Consider the following 27309-nt stretch of genomic DNA (forward strand, 5'->3'; position numbering starts at 1 on the left):
CACAGCCAGAATGGGCCAAAATATCCCAAAATGCGGGGCGCGGGCAGTAGAAATATTGCTTAAGTAAAGACAACTTAACCTGTGGACTATAGGCTACAAACACCCCAAAGCAACAGTAGCCTAAATGCAACCCCATTCCAGACTTGGCAACAATGAACCAAAGCGCCGTTAATGGACTAGCAGGTTCTGACAACTGACAGCGGACATTCGTGAGGAGATTTTAAAAAGAGAAATGGAGCATATACTACTACTTATATATATATACTTTTTTTGAGCTTTCTATTGGGTTTTGACATGCTTCAAAGCCTGCGACGATGGGCTGGACCATAAGCATGTAAACTGTAGCCGGTTAAATATTGTCAAATTGCAAATATTCTTTAACAGTTTATTTCTTATGTTAAATTTAACTGTTACAATATATTTTAAACATTTAGCCTATATACGTCCAAGTTTTTTTTTTAAGTAGGCCTACTTATTTTTATTCAACTCATCATCTCAGATGCATTTTTTATGGCATGCCATGCAGCCGTCGACCGATTCGGCCCCGCAGAGCTGCGGACAGTGGAAATATGCACTCATCCCAGTGTCTAGTATGCATTTGCAAGGAGGCATTAATCGTATTTCTGATGTTTATTGAAGAGCCATGGAACACACATGTTTTTATCAGGAACACACTCTTACTCTTCGTCTGTATATCTCTCTCGTACAGAACTCCCCGAGTCCCCCTAGTGGACTGGATAGTGAATGACATCTTTCCATGTAAATACCCTGACACCTCCCCCTTTAAGTCAAACACTTTAAACAGCTTAGGTTTACATTATTTTCGTTCAGATTATAACATAAATTTCTATTACTTCTCTCTAAAACAAAGGCAATGTATTTAACCCTCTAGAACTCACCAGAACAGGTTTTCTTCAAATTAAACATAACGTTTCTCTTTGAAATGCTGTCCTAAAACAACATTTCTGAATTCCTCACATTCACATTTCAGGATAATCCTAACTATTCAGTTATAACCAAGCCTGGTCACTTAACTTAATAAAGATGTTTGTTATTGACTGCAAATTATAACTTTATCTCTATTATAAGTCCAGTTTCTCAACAGGTTTGCTTACTCTGCCTGACCTAGTGATGTTAGGTTTCCTAGCAACCGTCCCTTCAGGTAAATCAGAGTCCCCATGAAGTTGCACTTTTAATGGTGACTGCTCTGAATTCTGCTCAGTCTTTAAAGTGCTTCCAGAAACTCCATCTGGCAGCAGCTGAAGATGCCTGCGATTTCTCCTTTTCTCTCCCTCCTTTTCACTGAAGACCTCGTAAGATCTTGGAGTACTGCTTTCCTTCATTACTGTAACAGGTCCTTTCCATCGTGATTCATCATCCAGCTTTAACAAGACTGAGTCCCCTGGTCTGAGAACTGGCAAGTCCTTCACGCCATGTCGTCTGTTAAAGTAGTACGCTTGCTTGTCTTTCGCTGCTTTATCTGTCTCTTTTACACTTGCTTTGTTTGGCCACTTTGGTTTCAGGTTTTTCGGTAGGGTAGGTAGGGTAGTACGAATTTTCCTTCCCATGAGCAATTCCGCCGGACTGACCCCTGTAGAGGAGGTAGGGGTTGCTCGAAAACACATGAGCGCTACTAACGGGTCATCCTGTTTCAGAATGCATTTCGCCGTCTGAACTGCCCGTTCAGCATGTCCGTTCCCCTGTGGATTGTACGGGCTGGATGTAATGTGCTGAATATCGTACATACCACAGAAGCTTCTCCAAGCTTCACTGGCGAACTGCGGTCCATTGTCGCTAACAATTTGTTCTGGTATGCCGAATCTTGCAAACAACGCTTTAAGCCTTTGAATGACATGCTCTGTTGTAGTGGTGTGTAGCAGAAGAATTTCTAAGTAGCGCGAATAATAGTCAGATACTACCAGATATTGTTTTCCTTTATGCATACACAAGTCTATGGCTATTCGCTACCACGGTCTTTCTGGCAGTGGTGTTGACTGTAGAGGTTCCTTGCGCTGGGCACGTTTGTTTTCTATGCAAAACTTGCATGTTTCTATCTTTTGTCTAATATCCTCAGAAACTCCCGGCCACCACACTGTGTCTTGAGCCCGTGCTCTGCATTTTGACAACCCTTGGTGTCCGTCATGAATTCTGCTAAGCACCTCAGGTCTCATCACTTTTGGGATTACAATGCGATTCCCCAGCACAATCAGTCCCTCACTCACTGACAAAGAGTCTTTCCATTTGTAAAAGCTCTGTACACTGTTAGGAACGCTTTTAGCATATTCTGGCCATCCTTCTGTTACTAATCTCTCTACAGTTCGTAGCTGCTCATCCTTTTGTGTCTCTGTTTTTATTTCTGTCAACTTACTCTGTGACACTGGCAGACATCCGATGATTGCGTTTACGTGACAACTCACCTCTGCTGCCATAAAGTCTTCTGTAGTGTTCAATGGACTACGTGACAATGCGTCCGCAACAACCAAGCTTTTGCCTGGTGCATACTCCGCTTTTGCATTAAACCGCATAAGTCTCATCAAGAGTCTCTGACATCGCACTGGCACAGTGTCCAAGTCTTTACTATTGATCAGCGGTATTAACGGCTTGTGATCAGTGATCAACTTAAATGAGTCCATACCCACCAAGTATTTCTGAAACCTTTCACACGCCCATACGCCTGCAAGGCATTCCTTCTCTATCTGGGCGTATCTTGTTTCAGAATCTGTCAGCCTTCTAGAACAGTACGCAACCGGTTTCCAGCTGTTGTCATGCTTTTGCAGTAGAACGCCACCGATACCGTAACTGCTTGCATCCGCTGATACTTCCGTTTCCTTTCCAGGATCATAGTGTGCCAGGACTGGAGCTTTCGTAAGCGCTCTTTTAAGTAAGCCGAATGCACTTTTCTGAGGTTGATCCCATGTCCACGCACGTCCTTTTCTGAGCATCTCATACAACGGACCTCCCTTCGTTGCCAAGTCTGGGATGTATTTGCTCATGTAGTTTATGAGGCCTAACGCCCTCCTCAACTCATTTAAATTTTTCGGTTCTTGCAAATCGCTTATTGCACGCACCTTCTCCGGGTCTGCTTTGACACCTTGTGCATCCACGACATGTCCCAGGAAACTCAGCTCTGCTTTCCTGAATACACACTTGTCTTTATTCAGTTTGAGTCCCACAGTTTCCATCTTTTCTAGTACTCTTTTCTAGTGAATGTCGTGTTCTGCCCTGTCCTTCCCGTACACAATCACGTCATCCATGTATACAGCGACTCCTTCCATATCTGCTAGAAGCTCGTTCATTTTTCTTTGGAAAATCTCTGGAGCTATGCTGATTCCAAATGGGAGTCTCTTAAAACAATAGCGCCCCACTGGAGTGATGAATGTCGTCAGCAAACTACTCTCATCACACAACGGAATCTGCCAGAATCCTGACGCTGCATCCAATGATGTAAAAACTTTTGCTCCAGCTAATTTGGCTAGTATCTCATCTGTCGTGGGAAGCATGTATCTCTCTCTTTTTATGTTGTCGTTCAGCTTATTTAGCCCGACGCAAATTCTGATGGCACCATTAGGCTTTGTGACTGGTACCATGGGTGCACACCAATCTGTAGGCTGTGTGACTCTTTCCACAACACCTTGTTCCTCCATTCTCTGCAGTTCTACTTTAACTTTAGGCAGTAGCGGTAACGGTACCCTTCGCGCAGTATGTACCGCGTATGGCACAGCACCTTCTTTCAGATGTATTTTTACCGGCTCTGTTTTCATTGTGCCCCCTGCCTCAAATACTGTGCTTATCTGCTCTACTCTTTTGACTAGCCCCATCTCCTCAGCTGTCTGTCGGCTTAGAAGGTTATTAACAGTTCTCCCTGCTACCACATACATTGTGATGGCATGCTTTTTACCTTTATGCTCCACTTCTGCAGTGAACTGTCCGATGCACTTTAGTGATCCTCCTGGGCTGTCTAGTAGTATGTTTGAATGAACAAGCTGAGCTCTTTGGTGAAGCTTTTCATATGTTGCAGTGTTTATTATGGTTACGTCAGCTCCTGTATCAATCCTAAGACTAACTGGAGTTTCACCTATCGTAAGCACCACAGTCCATTTAGCTTCTTCTGACACATTTTTGTTACTCACTGCGCCCAGATAAAAGCTCTCTTCACTCACTTCTTTCGCAGTCACTTGTCTCACCGTTTTTGATTTGCACATTCTCGCCCAGTGTCCTTTTCTTTTACATTTCTTGCATTCAGTATCTGCTGCTGGGCATTTTCTGATATCTTTGTGTCCTGTTCTACCACACCTGCCACATTCGTTCTCTGTGTCTTCTCTTCTTTTCTCACCGCCTCTTTTGTGTTTATCTTTTGTCCAGGGCCTTTCTGCTACTCTTGAAAAACGTCTGGTTGCTACCTCTTGCGCACTGCCCGTTGACTGACCCTCCTGCTGGCTTATCTGCTGCGCGACGTCCTCGGCCTGCCGCGTCATTTGCACCGCCGTTTCCAGCGTAAGTGCTGCCATCAGCTGCATTCTCCTTGAGAGCTCTTTATCCCGAATTCCGACTACAAGCCTATCTCTTATGTGCTCGTTTCGACTCGCGCCGAATTCGCAGTTCTCGCTGAGTTCGTAAAGGGCTCTGATGTAGCACTCCGCCTTTTCTCCGTGCCTTTGCACTCTCTGATGGAAACATGCCCGCTCATGTATCACGTTCTTTTTCGGCAAAAAATACACAATCGAATTTTCCCAGAACTGTCTCGTAATCCCCTGCATCTTCCTCTGCCGTAAAAGTAAACGACTTTAACACGTTCTCAGCTTCGATGCCCATAGCGTATATTAAAGTGCTGATCTGTACCTCTTTTTCTTCCTTACTCAGCTTTGTAGCAGTCCTGTAGCGTGCAAATCTCTGCCGCCAGGTTGGCCATTCTGTTGGACGATCAAAGTTAAAACTTTCTGGCGGACTAAATTTTGACATCTTGCTCTTCTCTTTTCTTTATACTTCTGACACCATGTCTAGTATGCATTTGCAAGGAGGCATTAATCGTATTTCTGATGTTTATTGAAGAGCCATGGAACACACATGTTTTTATCAGGAACACACTCTTACTCTTCGTCTGTATATCTCTCTCGTACAGAACTCCCCGAGTCCCCCTAGTGGACTGGATAGTGAATGACATCTTTCCATGTAAATACCCTGACACCCAGAAGATGATGTCCCGCTCAGGCCTTACCAGAGTCGCTATTGTGCATTATTCCCCATCCCGGTCCAGCTCCAGCTTCTCCCGCTCAGCGCAATGAAAGTGTTGAAAAGTGTTTTCTTCTGGTTTGGCTGATAATAAAAATTTGTTGTTTCTAATGTTAAACTTAAGTTATTTTATTGGTCTATAAATAGGCTATAGTTGTAAAAAGCCTACGTAGGCTAATAGGCAATTTATTTTCATTTACACATTTTAAATTAGGCTACATGACAAGAAAATATATGTATAGCCTAAACATAAATGTGTTTAATGTAGCTACAAATAATAACGTGCATTACAAAAATAAACAATAGCTAGGCTATAGAAAAAACACTTCTCTTTCATTTAGCTTACGTTTGAAGTTAACGAAAATGAACAATAGACAGCAGTTTGTTTAATTTACAAATAACTTGCATAAAAAATAATAAGCTAGCCATTTAAATTGTTCTGTGTCGGCCACGCATTCAGCCTTTGGAGGATCGATGTTTCGTTGACCGTCGTCAGTGAACATTCATTCATATAAAAAAACAACAACTTTATTTTAGCATCTAAGTCAGCAGTTTTCGTTTTATTTGTATTTTTTCTTATAATTCTGAGTGACAGATGTCACATTTGATTTAGCCTATTTTTCTGTGATATTTGTTTTAGTTACGGTGTTGACATAGGCTACAGCCTGCTGTAAGAAAAATAAATGATTGCACGGACAATTCCTATCCAGTGTCTCTCTTTCTGTAAGGGAAATTTAAAAGATAGATTCTGGAAACAAAATCTAAATTTAGCTGGATCAGTCGGGTCGGGAATAAAATAATTTATAGCGTGAGCACGGAGTGAATTTTGCGCGAGCAGAATGGTGCGGTGCGGAATAGCGGGAGCAGGACGAAAATACAGCGCCGCGTAGATTATATTTTGAAGGCTATTTAAAGAAAGTGTATGGGAAAAAAAGAAACAGCGAAAAGGGTGATAATGGACTGATTCCTCTTCTTGAGATAATGGTTGAGAAATAAATAGCATTTCAAAATTGGGAAATTAAAGTTTATCTTGCTCAGGGCAGGGAACTGGGAACTGTGTGAATGCACTAACGTTGGACGTTTTATTTACTTCTAGCGCTTGCGCTGTTGTGTTCAATAGTAGCCTACCCAGGCTACACTTGAGTTACCGACCTACCGTCTTTAACTGGAATCTGATCGAGTGCCGCGGGAATGCGGACCAGTCAAATCCTTTAGTCACCAGTGTGCTATGAATTCTGGGATAGGGAAGGCTGCGAAGTTATGGGAAGGTCCCATCTGCTGTACCCTTCCTTTGCCTGAGAACCGAAGGGCGCATTTTGAAGTCGCTCATGAATTGCGGCAGCCTTCGTCGCACCGCTGTGACGCAATCGCACTTCAAATGCGGCCTTCACAGGTGCAGCGTTCACTTTGGGACAGCCTACGTAGTGCCGCTGTGACGTAATTGCACTTCAAATGCGGCCTTCAGAGGGTGCAGCCTTCACATTGGGACAGTCTTCGTAGTGCAGGTATGACGTAATCGCACTTCAAATTCGGCCTTCGAAGTGCGCGCACTTCACTTTGGGACACAGCTATTGAGTTGTGAGACACGTTGACCCGGAAGCGGAACGTTTGAACCGGAACCCGGAAGTGACTGAGAGAAATACACACTGGCAGTTTTTGATACAAATAAAGAGAGCGTCAGCAGTCAAACCGACCCCCTTGTCCTCTTCCTTCCTTCCACAAACGAACTTTATCACATATATGTGGTCCTGTTAATGCAAAAGAAAGAGTGTTTTTTTTTAGGAAAATTGTCTGATACATTGACAGGATGTGAGCCTGCTGATTTTCTTTTCTTAGCTGGGGATTTTAATTGTACAATCAATAATTTAGATCGAAATCATGTTGAGCCACATATGGCTTTGAGAAAGAAGCTTGCAAGTATTGTGGAAGCCTTTGATTTAACAGATGTGTGGCGTGATAAACATGGAGATTTTAGACAATATTCTTGGGCACATTACCGAGATAACTCCATTTCCATGGCAAGAATTGATCGAATATATTGTTATAAACATCATTCACAGATTTTTAAATCTTGTACAATAACTCCAGTTAGTTTTTCAGATCATAGTCTGGTTTGTGGAGTTGTTTTTATTAATTATGTTAAGATAAAGAGTGCTTATTGGCATTTTAATGTTTCATTGTTAAATGATGCTCGTTTCAAGAAAGGTTTTATGTTTTTTTGGAATCAATGAAAAATGAATTTACAGCAATTTGAATCAGCTCAACAATGGTGGGATGTGGGAAAAGTCCAGATTCAACAATTCTGTAAACAATACACTCTTAATACCTCTAAGAGTATTGTTGGGTTAATTGAGGAACTTGAATCTGATTCAAGTTCCTCATGAATGAAAGTGATTCCACTCAAGATCAAAGTCTTTTTCAATCCATTAAAAAAAAGAAAGAAGTTTTAACAGATCTGTTGGGAATCAAAGGGCAAGGAGCATTAGTGCGGTCTCGTTTTCAGAATTTAAATGAGATGGATGCACCAACCAGTTTCTTTTTTGGTCTTGAACAAAAAAAATGGTCAAAGTAGATTAATTCATTCCTTAAGAGGTGATAATGGGAATGATTTGGTAGAGCCTTTTGAGATTCGTAAGAGAGCTGTTGATTTTTATTCAAATCTTTATGCTTCTGAATATAAAGAAGATTTGAATGTTGCACAAGAGTTTTTTGAAGGTCTTCCGAAAGTACCACCTGAAATAAATGCAAAACTTGAGCAACCGTTGTTATTGTGTGAACTGTACTGAGTGATGAGTATGGCCAATGGTAAAGCTCCAGGAATCGGTGGAATCCCCATAGAGTTTTTAAAAACTTTTTGGAGCATAATGGGGCCGGATATGTTAGCAGTCTTTAATGAGAGTTTTGCCAAAGAGCAACTCCCTTTAAGCTGCAGAAGGGCGGTTCTAACGTTGCTACCAAAAAAGGGGATTTGAGAGATATAGCTAATTGGAGACCTGTGGCTCTATTGTAGATTGCTTTGAGCTGTTTGCACGATCTATATGGCAAGGGCGGGCGAGGCGACCAGCCGAAAAAGCAATCCATGCTAAAGTGAAAATGGTCTGACCATTCGTATTAAAGCAAAAAGTTGCATTTAGCAGTGGGTGATTCTGGCAAAGTTTTATCACTGCGGTTCCTATGACATGTAAATGCCCTAATATGATTATGCTGAAAATGCAGCTCACCTCACGTTCGTGATGGAGAACATTAGATTGCAAAATCATGATAACGCTCACCTAATGCGAATTAGTCAACACAGGACTCTTAAAGAGCAAACAAAGAAATAGCTACGTAGCTCAGTTTGATATGCGAATAGAAGGCAAATCGAATGATTTCCTTTTAGAGTAGTACCTTCATGATGAATAGATACGTTGACCGCACAAATATGTGATTATAGCATGGAAAAACACATGATACTTATCTTGAATGCAAAGCAGCGTGCAGGAGAAGAAGCGCAAAGAGCTAGCAACAGCAGTTGGGAGCGAACTGAATCTGTTTGAAGATGTGCGCTGTTTATATCAAGCCATTAGCAGCAGGGGAGTGTGAACAGCTGATGCATCTCAGCTGAGCAGAAACCGCTGATGAGACCAAATAGCGTTAGCAGCGTCTTGACTACCTAGCCTGCCAGAACTGACGCTAACGCTCAATTTACGGTATCTTATGGAAAGATAAACTGTTGTTTCTCTGAAACTAAGGTGAAGAACCTTATTATGCATCAAGCAAATAAACAAAAGATTATTTGTTATTAACTTACATCAGTTATATTACCTCTAATGTAAATTAGAAAATCATAGACTGATAATATGCACCAATGCCATGGTCTCTAGAAAGAGGTTTGGTTAAGTGATATTTACTTTCCACGTAGTTGAGTAAGCAGTCCGATAGTAATGACTTCATCCACTGGTTTTGCTGGGAGACAATGCAATAAGGAAAGGAGCTGGGATCCGTTTCAACTGCCTTGAGCACGAAGATCTCTGTCAACTTGCAGACACTCAGAAGTTGGTCAATCCGCTCTGGTCTCTCTAGCATGGAGACTCGGGGCGTGCTGTAGTCATCTCACTGGAATAAAACTCTGAACGTAGTGTTGGTTAATGTCTCTTTCCTCACAGGCTGGATGCTCAGACCATTGTCATATCTGTTGCAGCCACAAGCTGTAGATTCAGATCCTCAGATCTTGTGTGGTCTCTCTGGTTAAACCGGAAGCTCAGAACTTGGTGAACGGTTTGTCTCTTGCATGAGGAGACTCAAAAATTGATGAACTGTTTGTCTCTTGAGGGAGACTCAGAACCTGGTGAACTGTTTGTCTCTCGCATGGAGACTCAGAACAAGTAGTGTCTGTTGAAAAGGTACATTTATCCTTTTCCGTATAGGAGGAGATTGCAATTTGGCACTTCTCTTTTTCAGTGTTGCTATTGGCTGCTGGCATCAGAGAGGGCACACAGTGTTGCTCACCCTTCTTTCCCCTGTGGAACTCATTTGCATACTGTACACAGTTAGAAGTCTTTAAAGTGTCTTTAAAGTTTAACAATGCATTTCTCACTTTCCAAACCACCATCAGAATACTCTTGGCAATATATAAAACAAATAGACACCAAACATGATGGAAAAATATTGAACTGTTATGTGTTCATTAATTTGTTCATTAACAGCTGATTCTGTGTAAGATGTTGCATTACAAATAGCTGTTACTGAGGGTATTTATTTCGCTGAATAAGTATGAAATGGATGTGTAGTTTACATCAGTCTTAAGGTTTCCAAACATAGTTGTGAATGGATTTGGATGGATCATTTTGGTCTTTCTTTTTTCACCCACTACTGCTGAGGTCCTGAGGAATGTTTAGGGCTGTCACAAATCAGGACATCAGTCCCTGACATAGGGATCAGTCTCTAGGTGGGTGAAGAGCAGAAACTGCATGTAGACCAAATGAGATGTCCTGTCCTTCCAGGGATTGAAACTAGAGGTCTTCTTCTTGCCCTCAAAGAAGCTGTTGTCCGAACATCTTTATCTTATGGCGTTGGACATTTTGTTTGTGCTAGTCCAACAAGATCCAATCAAAATGTAGCAAACCTTTGTCCACTGTGTTACGTCTTCCCTTAATCTAGGGGACAATAGGGAACGACGAACAAAAAGATGGAGAGACTGAGGCTCTCCAGCTCTCCAGACCCAGAGCAACAAATAATCAACCAACTTTTCAATTCTGAAATGGCATTTCTGCCTTTTATTGTTACCAAGCAGTGATCACAAAATTCAAATATAAATTTCCTTTGAAATAAAGCCCATTCATAAATAAATGGAAAAATAAAAAGAACAAACTTTACCTCGGGAGGAGGGCCTAAACAAAAGAAAACAAAAATTCCTCTACCTAAAAGAAATTAATTATTAAATTACCTACGTTAAAGAAAAATGAACGAAACAACAAATAACTTCCCTCACTCCCTAACTAACCATTAAACAGGAGAAAAGATATTAGGTATCCTCCACCCTACGTTACCCATAACATCTTAACTAATTATAACAGACACCAACTTGTTAACACTATAACACTCATTCCATATTCCACATTAACAACAATGAGCGCACCAAGCTCTCTCTCTGGTCTGGGTTTGGGGAACCGGATCAGCCTCAACCGCCGCATGTCTCTCTCTAGTTTCCCCGGTACTCTCTACAGCTTTATAGTGGACTCCTCAGGACACGCACCAATCAGGGCGTAGGCAACTCCCAGATTAGATGAATGAACAGGTGGTAACCATTTACCTATCGGGCAAGAAAACACAGGAAGGGAGAAAGACAGAAAGAGAGAGAGAAGAACAAATACTCCAAAAACACTCATTGTGGAAGAAACAAATATCAATACGTCCTTGGACGTAACACCCCCACCAATAATTATTTTCCTATATTCCCCCCAATATAGGAAACATACCCTTCAGCACTACACCCTGGACAGCGCGTCCGCGACAACATTTTCGGTGCCTTTCAAATGCCTAATATCCAGGTTGTATTCCTGTACAATTAATGCCCATCGCATCAAACGCTGATTGGCATTGCACATACGGGAAAGAAACGTCAGAGGGTTATGATCGGTAAATACAACAATAGGCACACTACTACCTCCCAAATAAACTTCAAAGTGCTGGAGTGCCAACACTAAAGCCAGAGCTTCCTTCTCAATTGTGCTATAGTTATTTTGGCACTTTGAAAACTTTTTAGAAAAATAGCACACCGGATGATCAATACCCATATTGTCTTCTTATAATAATACCGCTCCCGCTCCAACTGAACTAGCATCCACATGCAGTTTGAATGGGTGGTGAAATTCTGGAGCCTTAAGGACAGGTGCGTAACACAGAAGATCTTTAGCGGACACAAAAGCATGTTCACACTCACTAGACCATGCAAATGTTCTTTTATCACTGAGGAGATCAGTAAGTGGGGTCACTACACTAGAGAAGTTGTTACAGAAGTTCCTATAATACCCACACATTCCAAGAAAACCTCAACTCACGTTTATTAGATGGAGATGGATAGTCTATTATAGCAGAAACCTTCGCTTCTACTGGTCTCACTCTTCCTTGACCCACTTTCTTTCCCAAGTGAGATTTTTGCGAGATTTACAGTCAGGGAAGCGTCTGACAATCGAGTAAACAATAGTTCAAGATTGTCCATATGCTCTACCCAACTGTCTGAATACAGCACAACATCATCTATATATGCCTCACATTTTGGTACGTCAGATAAAACTTTCTGCATAAGCCTTTGGAACGTTGCAGGTGCATTTCGCATGCCGAATGCAAGGACAGTATATTGAAGAAAGTTATCAGGCGTAACAAAGGCAGAAATCTCAGAAGCCCGGGGTGTGAGAGGCACCTGCCAGTAACCCTTTAATAGATCTATTTTTGTCACGTATCTTGCCGTTCCCACCCGATCGATACAATCCTCAATACGAGGTAGGGGGAACGAATCAGGTACCGAAAGATTATTAACTTTCCGGTAATCTGTACAAAAGCGATATGTAGAGTCTGGTTTGGGCACAAGCAGACATGGGGAGCTCCATGGGCTTTGACTTGGTACAGCTAACCCATGTTTTAGTAGATATTTTACCTCATCCTTCATAATGTTGCGTTTTCGTGGATTCACTCTATATGGATGCTGCTTCACTGGGGATGCACTACCCACCTCAATGTCATGACATAACACCGACGTTCTACTAGGTACGTCTGAAAAAAGTGAGGGAAAAGAATGAATCAACCTACACACATCCTCATTTTGTTCCTCAGACAAGTATCTCAAATAATTACTTAAATCCCGTAAAATACTGGAATTCTCTAGATGAGGAGTAGAAATAAGAGCAACATCATTTTCTACTGCACAAGAGGTAGTTATGGTGACTATGGAAGGAACCAGTGGAACATCTATAGAAGATGGTTCTCTCACCACATAAGCTTTTAGCATATTTACATGGCAAACTCGAGTTTTGCGTCGATGATCAGGAGTCTGAACAACGTAATCAGTTTCACTGAGCTTTCTCTCGATGACATATGGGCCTGAAAACTTTGCTTGCAAAGCTGCACCAGGCACTGGTAAAAGCACAAGAACAGAATCACCAACCTGCAAATTTCTTTGGACACTTTTTTTGTCAAACTGTCGTTTCATTTTCGCCTGCACAACAGACAAATGAGTCTTAGCTACTGCACACGCTTTGTGAAGTCTCTCTCTAAAAGAACTCACATAATCCAAAAGAGACACAGAAGACGAATTTGGTGTCAACAAATGCTCATACATCATTTTTAACGGACCCCTCACGGTGTGTCCAAACACTAGTTCGGCAGGACTAAATCCCAAGGACTCCTGAACTGTTTCTCTCGCAGCAAATAAAAGAAAAGGCAATCCCTCCGCCCAATCCTTTCCTGTCTGCAAGCAATATGCACGAATCATAGTCTTAAGAGTTTGGTGGAACCTCTCCAAGGCTCCCTGTGACTCTGGATGATAAGGACTAGAAACTCTATGCTCAACTCCTAACTCCTTCAAAACTTGTGAAAAAGTTTTAGAAGTAAAATTAGTTCCTTGATCACTCTGTATTATTCGCGGTAGACCAAATGTAGAAAAAAACTTCACCAAGTCCTTCACTACTGTTTTGGCTTTCAACGAATGCAAGGGAATGGCCTCGGGGAACCTAGTGGCTGCGCACATGATTGTTAACACATACTGGTGTCCTGATTTAGATTTGGGCAGCGGACCCACACAATCAACAATAAGCCGTTCAAATGGTTCTTCGATTACCGGTATGGGATATAAGGGGACAACGGGCACTTTCTGATTAGGCTTTCCGATGCGCTGACACACATCACATGAGCGACAAAAGTTAACCACAGATGAACGAAGACCAGGCCAAAAGAAGTACTTAGAAATACGGCGAACAGTTTTTTTACTCCTAAATGACCTGCCATGATATTTTCATGGGCCAATTTTAAAACTGGCATGCGATAAGTGGTAGGCAAAACGATCTGAAATGTCTCTTGCAGACCTTGTTCATCATAACGCGGTTTCCATTTTCGCATTAAAACCTCATTTTCCCAAAAATAACCTACTTTTGCGTCACTTCTATCTTTCACTTTTACTGCGGTCTTAACACATTCTACCAAAGACAGATCTAATTTCTGCTCAACTGCCAACTTCTCCTTACCAATACTTAAAGGAGCTTCCAGAATCAGGGAAGTCTCGGTCACTTCATGGGCCTCACCTGACTTTGACTCCGCAGTCTTGGATTCTGTGTTTAAAAACAAATCAGAAAGATTAACAACATCATGAAACTTCTGAGCTTGGGCCCTTGTCACTGCACATGCTGGAAAAACAGAAGGAAACTTAACCCCTAGATCAGGCTGCTCCTTAACTAAGGGTTTGTGCATCACTACTGGACTAGAAAAAACTTTGCCACCAGCAAGGTCATTTCCTAGAATAATATGTACTCCAGCCACAGGCAACTGTTTACAAACAGCTAGTTTAACAATGCCAGAGACAAGATCAGTCCTTAACTCCATTTCATGCAGAGGCACCCGTACACAACCCATTTCTATACCTCGTACTAACACATCCGTACCAGTATACGATTTATCCGAGAAAGGCAAGACACTTTCGAGTACAAACGACTGAAAAGAACCTGTGTCCCGCAAGACCGATACTTGTATAACTGGAGAATCAGAGATTGACACCTGTCCATCTAAAATGAATGGCTCATACCCAGACATTTCAACCTCTCGTACTCCCGGCAACGTCTGTATGAGGGCAACACTTTTTGTTTTCGCATTTTTTTTATTCCACTCTCTACACTCGGAAATTAAATGCCCAGGATCCAGGCAGTAAAAACAAACCCGCCTGTCTCCTTGACGCGCAGTATTTTGACCATTCACCTTAGGACGAGAAACGCTTTTGCAAGAGCGAGAAAAATTCTGGGAAGGGGATTCTTCCGATATAAATTTATCACCAGATGAATAAAAGTGGGAACTTGGTAGCTCTTGCGAAAAAACTTTACGATGCGTAAGCACAAATTCGTCAGCTGCTACGGCCGCCTCTGCTAGTGTGATCACCTTTTGCTCATTTAAGTGCTGCACAACTTTCTCTGGAATACTCTTTTTAAAATCTTCCAGCAAAAACAAATCGCAGAGTTGTTCAAAAGTGTCAATTTTACTAGACATGCAACATTTTTCAAATAATGCTCTCTTCTCTCTTCCAAATTCAACATACGTTTGTTTGGATGTCTTCACATGAGACCGAAACCTTTGGCGATACGCTTCGGGAACTAACTCGTATGCTCGAAGCACTGTCGACTTTACTATATCATATTCAAGCGAATCCTCTAGGCTTAAAGCTGAAATAACTTCCTGTGCCTTACCCACAAGACTGCATTGAAGCAACAAAGCCCACATATCTCTCGGCCAATTAAGCTTACCAGCTATTCGCTCGAAGGCTACAAAATAAGCGTCAACTTCAGCTTCTCTAAAAGGAGGCACCAGTTTAACATATTTACTAATATCAAACGCAGAAACAGCTGAAGGAAGAACAGAACTAACTGGCAAAACAGGGGACGTTGCAATAGAGGGTGGTCGAGAACTAGGTAATGGCACCGGCTTTTTCAATGCTTCCAGATCTAGTTTACGCAATTGAATATCACGCTCCTTCTCCGCATCTATAACGCGCAGCCTTATCATTTGACTCTCACATTCCTGTTTTTTTATTTCCAATTCTAATTCTCTGAGTCTAATTTCCAACCTGGGATCATATGGATGCACCTGCTCAGTCTCAAAAACCTCAGCAGATGCACCTTCTGCTGCCAAAATGCCATCCGCCACTAACCTGTCATACAATTCCTTTTTTATCACTTGTTTAGCAGCCTCTCTTGTCACTCGAATATTAAAAAATTCCGCAATCGATACCAAATCTTTTTTTCTACACCGTTCAAATACCTCTGTGGTAGGAGAAAGAGTGAAAGCCGTCAAATCGAATTCCATTTTTCCTCCCACAAGAGGTCACTCTTTCCCCCCTCCCCTATGAAGACATCTCAAACGACAAAAAGAGAGAAGAGAGTAAAATAAATTCCACTTACCAATTTTTCACTATTTGGCGTTCAACTACCGATCGGACGAGCCCCCAATTGTTACATCTTCCCTTAATCTAGGGGACAATAGGGAACGACGAACAAAAAGATGGAGAGACTGAGGCTCTCCAGCTCTCCAGACCCAGAGCAACAAATAATCAACCAACTTTTCAATTCTGAAATGGCGTTTCTGCCTTTTATTGTTACCAAGCAGTGATCACAAAATTCAAATATAAATTTCCTTTGAAATAAAGCCCATTCATAAATAAATGGAAAAATAAACAAAAAGAAAAACTTTACCTCGGGAGGAGGGCCTAAACAAAAGAAAACAAAAATTCCTCTACCTAAAAGAAATTAATTATTAAATTACCTACGTTAAAGAAAAATGAACGAAACAACAAATAACTTCCCTCACTCCCTAACTAACCATTAAACAGGAGAAAAGATGTTAGGTATCCTCCACCCTACGTTACCCATAACATCTTAACTAATTATAACAGACACCAACTTGTTAACACTATAACACTCATTCCATATTCCACATTAACAACAATGAGCGCACCAAGCTCTCTCTCTGGTCTGGGTTTGGGGAACCGGATCAGCCTCAACCGCCGCATGTCTCTCTCTGTTTCCCCGGTACTCTCTGCAGCTTTATAGTGGACTCCTCAGGACACGCACCAATCAGGGCGTAGGCAACTCCCAGATTAGATGAATGAACAGGTGGTAACCATTTACCTATCGGGCAAGAAAACACAGGAAGGGAGAAAGACAGAAAGAGAGAGAGAAGAACAAATACTCCAAAAACACTCATTGTGGAAGAAACAAATATCAATACGTCCTTGGACGTAACAACTGTTATGGACAAAGAGGGGCCTGGAATGTGCACTACAATCCGATAAATAATCTAGCTTTAACTGAAGTCAATAAAACAAACGTCAGAGATATATATTAGGGGTGTCAACAATAATCGATTCGGCGATGCATCGCGATGCGGGGCATGAACGATTCAGCATCGATGCGGCAAAGTGCCATAATCGATTATGTCACTGTTTATTTTCTGGCGGACGATAAAGTTGTGAAGTTTCAAATACTTCCGGTTCCGAGAGAGTAACAACAACAACAAGGAAGATGGCTGAGGCGGAGGGAGATGACCGCGATAGACGGGTTATTAAAAACGCGCTAACGACCCGAGGTGTGTAGGATTGTATGTATATTTTTTTTGCACAATAATCAATGAATCTATAATGACGAAAAACGCCGCAATTCACCTTTATTCCACAAGGTGGCAATGTCTGATACGCAATGATGACGTTTCACTCATAGTTACCTCTGACAGAAAACGAAACAATAATCTGCAAAACTTGAAATGGCTCAGTGATTTACTGCAGAAAGCAAGTACTAAACACAATCATATGTTAGTGTCACTGTCTCTTGATGATGGATGTGGTCAAGAAGCTGTCAGTGATCAAAATATTGATTTTTAAGACATTGAAAATGAGTTTTGAGAATATGCTGGAGATCGCGAATATGAGCAGATGCTGAATGAATATACTGGTAAACGAGCTCTGACGAGGTCATATGATGATGGTATTAAACATCTGCTCAAACTGAACCCTTCCAAGCTCCAAAAGAAAATAGGTTTTATTTTATTCTTCTGTAGCTGCTACTCTAAAATCAGGAGTTTTATATATTATCACGACAGGTAGAGGTCTTTCCATGTTAAATATAGATCTGGGTCGCTAACAGTGGCGGCTACTGGTCTGTTAGAGAGGGGAAGCTCATTTTCGGGCAATTGTCTTATTTATTTAAAAGTAAATTCTGCCCTACGTTCCTTTTCAAGAAAATGGTCTTTTACCCTGTGAATGAATGAACGATCTAAAAAATATTAAACTCTGTAAAACTGAAACAAGGAATGTGGTGTATAATTGTGTGAAATGTATGATGAAAATGAAGTAGTGATGTGTCGTTCATGAACGATTCGTTCATTTTGAACGAATCTTTAAAATGACTCGGGACTACCGAGTTGTCTCAGAGAGTGATTCGTTCATTTTGTGTTGACCGCGCATGCGCATTACGCAACATATGGGTTCTGAATCAGTCCCATAGAGTCTATGCTGTCAGTAACGGAAACAGAAAAGATTAGTTCATTCGAGTCTCGGGTTCGACCGGTTCCGAGTCTTTGGTTCTTCCTGTCAGTCCCATAGAGCCTATGCTGTCAGTAACGGAAACAGAAAAGATTAGTTCATTCGAGTCTCGGGTTCGGCCGGTTCCGAGTCTTTGGTTCTTCCTGTCAGTCCCATAGAGCCTATGCTGTCAGTAACGGAAACAGAAAAGATTAGTTCATTCGAGTCTCGGGTTCGGCCGGTTCCGAGTCTTTGGTTCTTCCTGTCAGTCCCATAGAGTCTATGCTGTCAGTAACGGAAACAGAAAAGATTAGTTCATCTTTCGGGTTTGAGTCGTTCTTTTGTCACGTGACTTGTCCCCGTATTGAACACTAGTTCACAACCTTTTTAGTAACTAGCACGTAGGTATTATATATATATATATATATATATATATATATATATATATATATATATATATATATATATATATATATATATATATATACAATTCTCAGTTAATATCAGACATATACAAATATGGGATATTGACTATTCAAGTTTAACGTCACAAATTCAATTAGACTTACTAATTTTGAATCAACTGTATTTTATGTTTCTCTATTGAGTTGTTATATTATTTTGTTGTCTTTGTGTCATTATTGAATAAAAATCAGTTAAAACATTTTAAATGAACTGTTATGTATTTTGGATTCATGCATATTTTTGAGTCATTCATTGTTGGTTAGTGTTTTTTTTTTTTTTTCACCTAAAGTTTGAAACCTACACCTTTGTAGCTTATAGGCCTATTGCATTATTTATATATCATACAGCCATATATATATAACAATGTGAGTTATTATTATATATTATAATAACAGCAATAATAATAATAAAACACAGATGCACAATAAACATTTAAAAGAGTGATGGAAAGGGGCAATAATAAAGTGGAACATTTATTTTTCTGATAAAGTGTGTGTGTGTGTGTGTGTGTGTGTGTGTGTGTGTGTGTGTGTGTGTGTGTGTGTGTGTGTGTGTGTGTGTGTGTGTGTGTCAAACAAGGGTTTAGCCAATGGTTGAGTTATATTGCAACTGTCACTCAAGGCTGTCACCAAGGGGACAGTGACCCTTTCACACCCATCCCATCCCCCGTTGTTTTGCACAAGGTGAAGAGCAGAGAAGAGACTCAAATAGATCATGATGAGCTCTAGAAAAAGGAGTGATGTTTGGACTCATTTTGTGGCAACTTCGGCCACTGACGCAAAATGCAACATCTGCAAGAAGAATTTTTCCACCAAAGGAGGAAGCACTTCAAATTTGAGAAGACACCTGAAAACCTCACATCCAACTTTGCTGTTAGCACAAGTTAGAACAGAGGTTGAAGATGGTGGCCCTGCAGCAGCTGGAGCTGTTTCCACCACCAGCACCTCTTCAGCTGGATATTCGACTTCTTTGGCTGGCACCTCATCTGCAGAATCCAGTATACCAGCAGCACCCACCACCATCCAAGGAGCAGTTAGGTCAAGGAGGCCACAACAGCAATCCTCTATGAGCAGCTTCATTACACGACCAATGGATCCATTAAGACAGAACAAACTAGATGAGGCTCTGGTCAAAATGATTGCTTGTGACTTTCAGCCCTTTTCTATAGTGGAGGATAAGGGCTTTAAGGAATACTCACTTCTTCTGGACCAATCATACAGCCTACCTAGCAGAAAAACACTTACAAAAACTGTAATGCCTAGGCTGTATGAGAAGTTAAGGGCAGACATCATGGATAAAATCAAGATTGCATCTGCTGTATGTCTTACAACAGACTGCTGGACCTCTGTGACTACCACAAGTTACATGGCTGTGACTTGCCATTTCATAGAGGACTTTCAGATGACCTCCTATCTCCTGGACTGCTTTGTCTTGACTGAGAGACACACTGCTGCTCACCTGGCAAGTGAGCTGACCAGGGTTACAAATGAATGGGGTGTGGTTGACAAAATTGTAGCCTGTGTCACAGACAATGCCAGCAACATTGTTTCAGCCCTGAAAGACCACCTCCACTGGGATCACATACCTTGTTTTGCCCATGTGCTGAACCTTATTGTGAGAGCTGCACTGAAAGAGGTCCAGGAAATATTGCAAAAGGTAAAGTCAACTGTTGAGTTCTTCCATAGAAGCACAGTTGCTTCAGATAAGCTGAAGGCCACGCAAAAACAAATGGGTCAAGAGCAGCTGCGTTTAAAACAGGACGTGGCCACAAGGTGGAATTCAACATTTTATATGTTGAAAAGATTTATTGACATCAAAGAGCCAATTATCTCTACAATGGCTCTTATCAATGCATCTCTGCCAACCCTGTCACCAGATGAATGGGAAATGTGCAGAGAAATCGTGGATATCATTCATCCATTTGAGCAGGTCACTACTGAAGTGAGTGCAGAAAAGTAAGTATTTTTAAATCAACATTTTTTGATTAACATTCATATCAAAACCACATTTTAAACTCTATCTTAATCATGTATTTCTAGTATGTGTAATATTGATTTTGGCTTTGTTAAATGTACAGTGTGTAAAAATGTTTACATTTTTGTAGGTTTGTGACTGCCTCCAAAATCATATTGATGACTAGAGGTCTTCAGAGGATTGTTGCCCGGAATCAAAGGAATCCCTCCAGCTTTGCACCAGTAAAAAAACTAGTGGATACCCTGATGTCAGCAATGACTAAACGGTTTGACAGGGTGGAGCTCATTGAGAAGCTTGCTGATGCAACTTGCTTGGATCCAAGGTTCAAAAAGCAAGCCTTTGTCAACCACCAGGCAGCCGAAGACACAGTGAAAAGGGTTACAGCAGCTGCAGCAGCGATTAACCCAACTCACACTGAAGAGGAGCATCCTCCAGATTCTGGTGCGTATTCCAGTGCAGGGGCCATGTTTTGGGAAGACTTTGATGAGAGGGTAGCAAGCTTAAGGCCTTCTGCTACCACTTCAACTACATCAGATGCTATGGTGGAGATGCGGGCCTACCTTGCAGAGCCACTCTTACCCCGCACATCAGACCCTCTGGCATGGTGGAGGAGATGTTCAGCTGTTTATAAAAGCCTTTCTGAGGTCATGAAGGCTAGACTTTGCATCGTGGCCACATCTGTGCCATCAGAAAGAGTATTTTCGAAGACTGGGCAGATTATCTCGGACAGAAGAAACAGGCTCAGCCCAGCCAAGGTCCGGGAGCTTGTTTTTTTGAATGCAAATATGCCTTAAAGCAGGCTCTAAAATATAGCCACAGTGTGTTTTACAATTATTTATTTGTTTGTTTATTTATTTGAAAAGCCTGGCTCATTGTGCAATATTGTTTTTAGGCTTTATATTGTGATTTAAGTTAAGTTATGGTTATTATTCTCTGTGGCTTTAGGGTGTCCTTTTAATTTGTATTTGTATTTATTTTATTTTAATTTAATTTAATTCCTTTTTGGATGGTTATCCAATTTGTTTTAAAGCTTTATTAGCAAAAAAGAATAATAAACAAATAATAAACAACCAGTCAAGAGTGTGTACAGTGTTGTAATAAGCTGTTACAAAGGTGTAGGTTTCAAACTTTTTAGGTGATTTATTATGGACAAAAACATAGTGAATGACTCAAAAATATGCTTGAATCCAAAATATATAACACTTAATTTCATTTTTTCAACTGATTTTCATCCAGTAATAACACAAAGGACAAAAAATAAACAACTCAATAGAGAAAAATAAAATACAGCTGATTCAAAAATTAGTAATAGTCTAATTGACTTGAATTTGTGATGTTAGACTTGAATAGTCAATATATTTCCCATATTTGTATATGTCTGATATTAACTGAAAATTATAATCCATAGTAAACAAGTCTCAACGTGGTTTCCCCTATCATATGGATAAAGCTTTGCATTAACCGACTCTTAAATATCACATTCAATGTTATAGATGTTAACATTAGGGGTTAACATAGAAAATAATCTATATACATTTGAGAACAAATCACATCTGCTAACTGTAAAAGTAAAAAAAAAAAAAAAAAAAAAAAAAAACCTAGTAAAAAGGTGCATTAGTGTTCAATGCGTGACAAGTCACGTGACAAAAGAACGACTCAAACCCGAAAGATGAACTAATCTTTTCTGTTTCCGTTACTGACAGCATAGACTCTATGGGACTGACAGGAAGAACCAAAGACTCGGAACCGGCCGAACCCGAGACTCGAATGAACTAATCTTTTCTGTTTCCGTTACTGACAGCATAGGCTCTATGGGACTGACAGGAAGAACCAAAGACTCGGAACCGGTCGAACCCGAGACTCGAATGAACTAATCTTTTCTGTTTCCGTTACTGATAGCATAGACTCTATGGGACTGACAGGAAGAACCAAAGACTCGGAACCGGTCGAACCCGAGACTCGAATGAACTAATCTTTTCTGTTTCCGTTACTGATAGCATAGACTCTATGGGACTGACAGGAAGAACCAAAGACTCAAACCCGAGACTCGAAAGAACTAATCTTTTTTGTTTCCGGACCTGTGTCACACGGTCAGGGCGGCCCCCATATTTGAGTCAGACACAGATGAGTCGACATTCAACTAACGTGCGTCTCGAGGAGCTCGAAGACACGAGAGGCGGAGAACAAACGTGATATAAATATGAAGTTGCAATAGCAAGAATGTCTCGGATCAGGAGGTGAGGTGAACTAACAGAGTTAGACTGCAATAGCCTGACCCAACAACTAATCAATTAATTAAACATTTCAGTTTCTTATAATTTGGCCTTGGTTGCAATACCCTATAGTTTTTTTTATTTAGTTTTATAAATGTAATCAACATTTTCATAAGTTCTAGATGTGTTGGGCTATTTAACATGTCATTTTAATTATATTTTGCTGAAATGAACGAAATGACTCGAAATGACTCGAAAAAAGATTCGTTCATTTTGCTGAACGAGACTCAAAGATCCGAGTCAGTAAAATGATCCGAACTTCCCACTACTAAAATGAAGCAATTTCGCCAAGCAAATGTCAAAGAAATAGGTTGCAGCAGTTTTTATTTCGACTGAACTTGAGAAATTCGCGATGGGACTGAGCGCGAATAGCTTCAGTGATTCCTTATACAGAATCGCTGTCAGTCAAAAGGAGATGCAGACCCTCCAATCATCACGCAGAAGCTCGGAGTCCGGGCCAGCCCACTCCCCATTCACTCCCAGAGACGCTGAGCAGTCCGTGGGCGGGACATAATCGCAGCGTTTATCCAATGACCGTCTAGTTTTGAAACGCTGAAAAAAAATGTTCAAAGCAGCCCCATTGAAATCAATGGACGCTGGGCTTCAATAGGGAAATGCACTGTGACGCTGCGGGAATGTATGAGAAGGAAATCGAGTCAGCCGACCTGCTATATGTAACTGATTCTGAACGAACTCGTTTTTGAGATGAACGTTTTCTAACGCATTTTTAGTCAATACAATGTTAATATAATTGTACATATTTGACCATTAATTTTGTGACATTATAAGGGAAGCCGAGCTCCCCTTGCAGTCTTAAAGAAATCTAACGCTAACGACCTGAAAGCTAACGACCTGAATATGTAAGAATGTTTGGTGAAACAGTCATGCATTTAAGGGCTAATTGCATTTTATTTAATTACATTTTATTTTATTTGAACTTCTATGTCAAAGATACAGGAGACACATAGCAGCCAATACAATCTGTTGTTTAATATCTGCTTGTATTGCCTCATGACTGATGAAAAATTTGCTTTGTGTGCAGTAGAATTTTGATGCATCACAATGCATCATAGAATCGAATCGAATCGTTACCTGGTGAATCGTAATCGAATCGAATCGTGAAGGAAGTGCCAATGCACAACCCTAATATATATATATATATATATAAGTGCTGCACGATTAATCATATCGCGATATCAAGCCTGTGCGATTATATGGCGCAAAAAGCTGCGCTTTTATGAATAAATAAATAATAAATAAATGCATGTGTGGACATGAACACACATCTCTCTGAAAGCTGTTTGCCTATTTTATACACTACACCGCTATCTGCTAATAAAAAACAGATCAGTGAGTTTCAGTTTAGGCAGTGGCACGTGTGGCGCATATGGTCATGTCGTGACTTTTTCCGGAGTGCAGAGTGAAACGGGTGAAGATGGATGCCGAGCAGACGGACACCGTATTGGTGGCCAGAAAAAATGCTGCCTCAGTTATATGGCGATATTTTGGCTATAAGATATACGACACTGAGCAGAGAGAGGTACTGTGCAAAATTTGTAAAAATAAAGTTGCTACATCACGTGACAATGTGACAAACTTTTATCAGCACCTGAAACGGCAAAGAGAAAAGTATGATGAATGCATGAAGGTAAAAGCCCAGATTAGTAAAGAAACAACTGAACAAAAAGAACAATCTGTAAGACAAAAACAAAACAAAACAAAACACAACTACAGAGGTGTTTGAGTGTCGCGCCATATGAACGCCTTCACAGAGATATAGAGAAATCAGCAACTCTATAATGCTTGGCAGGAGACATGTTGCCCATATACACCGTTAACAAGGGCGGATTTCAGAAAATGATCCGCACACTGGACAAGAGGTACCAGCTGCCCTTGCGGAACTATTTCTCTCAAGTTGCAATCCCTGAACTTTACAACAAATGCCGTTGCAAGGTTCAACTGGAAATGGCTATGTTGATGTTTTTTTTCAACAAATACGGACCTGTGGTCAAGCAGAACAACTGAAAACTATATTAGCCTAACTGTGCACTTTGTTGACTAAGAGGTTGAACTGAAAAGCCTCTGCCTGCAAACATCCTATTTCCCTAACGACCACATGGGAGAGAACATAGCCATGGGCTTGAGGGAGGCATTGGCTGCATGGCACCTCTGTCCCATGGGAGAAAAAGAAAAAGAAGAAAGAAAAGAAAGAGAAAAAGGGAGAGAGAGAGAAAGATAGAAAGAAACAAAATGGACCTGCCCGATGCCAGGAGGAACCTGGAGGCCCTGCGGATCCGTGTCCGTCAGATGGTCATTCCTGTGTCTGCGCTGACTGGAGACAACACCGGAGAGCTGATCCTGCACCTGAGGGCCCTGTACGACAGCTACCCGCTGAGCCAACACTCAGCTCCTGTCCCACACACACAGCCATAGCTGATGTTCATGCAGGACGAGACTACACGCTTCACATGTGCAGTTACTGGATTTACAGTCTGCATCGTCATGAAGACGTGAAGCTGGGACATTTAAAGGGTTAATTCACCCAAAAATGAAATGTGTGTCAGTAACTCCTCACCCTAATGTCGTTCCACACCCGTAAACCTCTGTTCATCTTCACACACAGTTTAAGATATTTTATATTTAGTCCGAGAGCGTATGCAAGTGTATGCACACTATACTGTCCATGTCTGTCCTAGAGTCTCTTGAAGCATCCAAAATACATGTTGGTCCAAAAATAACAAAAACTACAACTTTATTCAGCATTGTCTTCTCTTCTGGATTTGTTTTCCTCAAATAAAGATTCAAAAGGTTATGAATCAGCGTATTGATTCATGATCGGATCGCCAATGTCACGTAATTTCATAAGTTTGACACGCGATCCGAATATTTGATCGATTCACTGATTCATAACTGTTTGAATCAGTGTATTCACGGATCGCACTCGGACTGCAGAGAATGTGCTTAATGTAAACTGACTTTTCTTTCGACCTGGTGTCTAATATAGTTAAACAGAAAATATGGTAGCTTATAGGCAATAACTGTACTTTTGGCTTAGAATATTAATGATAACCATTTTCTTTCCCTATTAATGTTGCTGCTGCATCCTTTACGTCTATGGCTTATCCTGATTTCTCCAACTACAGGCTATGGATCAAACAGAAAATGCGCGCTGCGTTAACGCGCGTTAATAAATTTAGTGCCGTTAAAACGATTTTGCGTTAACTTTGACAGCCCTAATAATTATTTAACCAAGACCGGATTATCGGGCCATAAGGGGTTAATGTGTATTACACAGCAAGAAGTCCAGCCTGTAAGGCAGGGACATCTAGGTTATAAAACCTGATAAAGGTGGACGGAGAGGCCCAACCTGCCGCCACACAGATATCATCCAGAAAAATGCCAGTAGACCAAGCCCATGACGAGGCCATGCCTCCAGTAGTATGGGCTTTGATGCCTATAGGGCAGCTGAGATTTCTATACTGATTAGCCAGCGAGATAGCATCCACTATCTATCGTGACAAGGTCTGCTTTGTAACTGTGCACCCACGGGTGCGGCCGCCAAGCACACAAAGAGCTGTTCGGTTTGCCTGAAAGCAGCGGAACGCTCTATGTAAATTCTCAGCACTCTGACAGGACAGAGCAAATTAGCATCTTCCTCATCTAACAATGATGAGAGTGCTACAAGTGAAATGCCCTGTGCTCTGAACGGAGTTGAGAGCACTTTAGGTACATATCCATGTCTTGTTTTGAGGACGACTTTAGAGTCGTTTGGCCCAAATTCCAGACAAGAGGCGCTCACTGAGAGCGTGTGCAGGTCACCCACTCGCTTAACTGATGCGATCGCTAGCAGAAAAGCGGTCTTGAGTGACAGGAGCTTTAAGCTCACCAAATGCAGGGGCTCGAATGTTGAGCCCTTCATAGCAACCAGGACTGTGGACAGATCCCATATAGGGACTGAAGGGGGCAAGGTGGGTGCAGCCTTCTAGGCCCTTTAAGGAAGCGCACGATAAGATCGTTCTTCCCAAGTGACAGTCCATTCACTTGAATGTGGTGCGGTGATATAGCGGGCACATAGACTTTGAGCACGGAGGGGGAACAACCCGCGTCCAGTAGCTCTTGTAAAAAAGTGAGCACTTCTGACACTTCACAATTATGTGGGGTCAGGTTTCGTGCTTTACACCAGTCTGTAAAGGCTGACCGTTTGCCTGAATAGAGCCGCCAGTGGCTCTAGCTTCAGAAATAGTGTTTAATACACTTTCGGAGAGGTTCTTATGTACCCGTTGATGGGCCAGATGTGAAGCGCCCATAGATCAGGACAGGGATGCCAGATCTGCCGTTTCGCCTGCGTGAGGAGGTCTCTCCTCAGCGGGATCGGCCACGGGGCTGTGTCTGACATCTAACTTAGCAGCGAGAACCATAGTTGATTTCTCCAGAGCGGGCTATTAAAAGCACGGCGCTTTTGCTCTCCCTGATCCTCTATATGACCTGAGGTAACATTGAGATTGGGGGAAAAGCATTAAGGGGAAGGTTGGGCCATTTGTGGGCCAACCCGTCCCTGTGTTTGGAGAAATATATTAGGCATTGAGCATTATCTTTGTGAGGCAAAAAGATCCACTTTTG

General features: G+C 41.4%; 1 protein-coding gene across 1 annotated transcript; it reads left to right on the top strand.

The window, feature by feature from the left end:
- The first annotated feature begins 19156 nt into the window (after positions 1-19156).
- Positions 19157-24714, top strand: LOC137079529 (E3 SUMO-protein ligase ZBED1-like). Its single transcript, XM_067447481.1, has 5 exons — positions 19157-20397; positions 20547-21171; positions 24104-24229; positions 24296-24353; positions 24500-24714. The coding sequence occupies exons 1-5, from the start codon at positions 19157-19159 to the stop codon at positions 24712-24714; spliced, it is 2265 nt and encodes a 754-aa protein (XP_067303582.1).
- The last annotated feature ends 2595 nt before the right edge of the window (positions 24715-27309 follow it).

This window comes from Pseudorasbora parva, chromosome 6, assembly GCF_024679245.1.
Source record: "Pseudorasbora parva isolate DD20220531a chromosome 6, ASM2467924v1, whole genome shotgun sequence".
NCBI classification, from domain to species: Eukaryota; Metazoa; Chordata; class Actinopteri; order Cypriniformes; family Gobionidae; genus Pseudorasbora; species Pseudorasbora parva.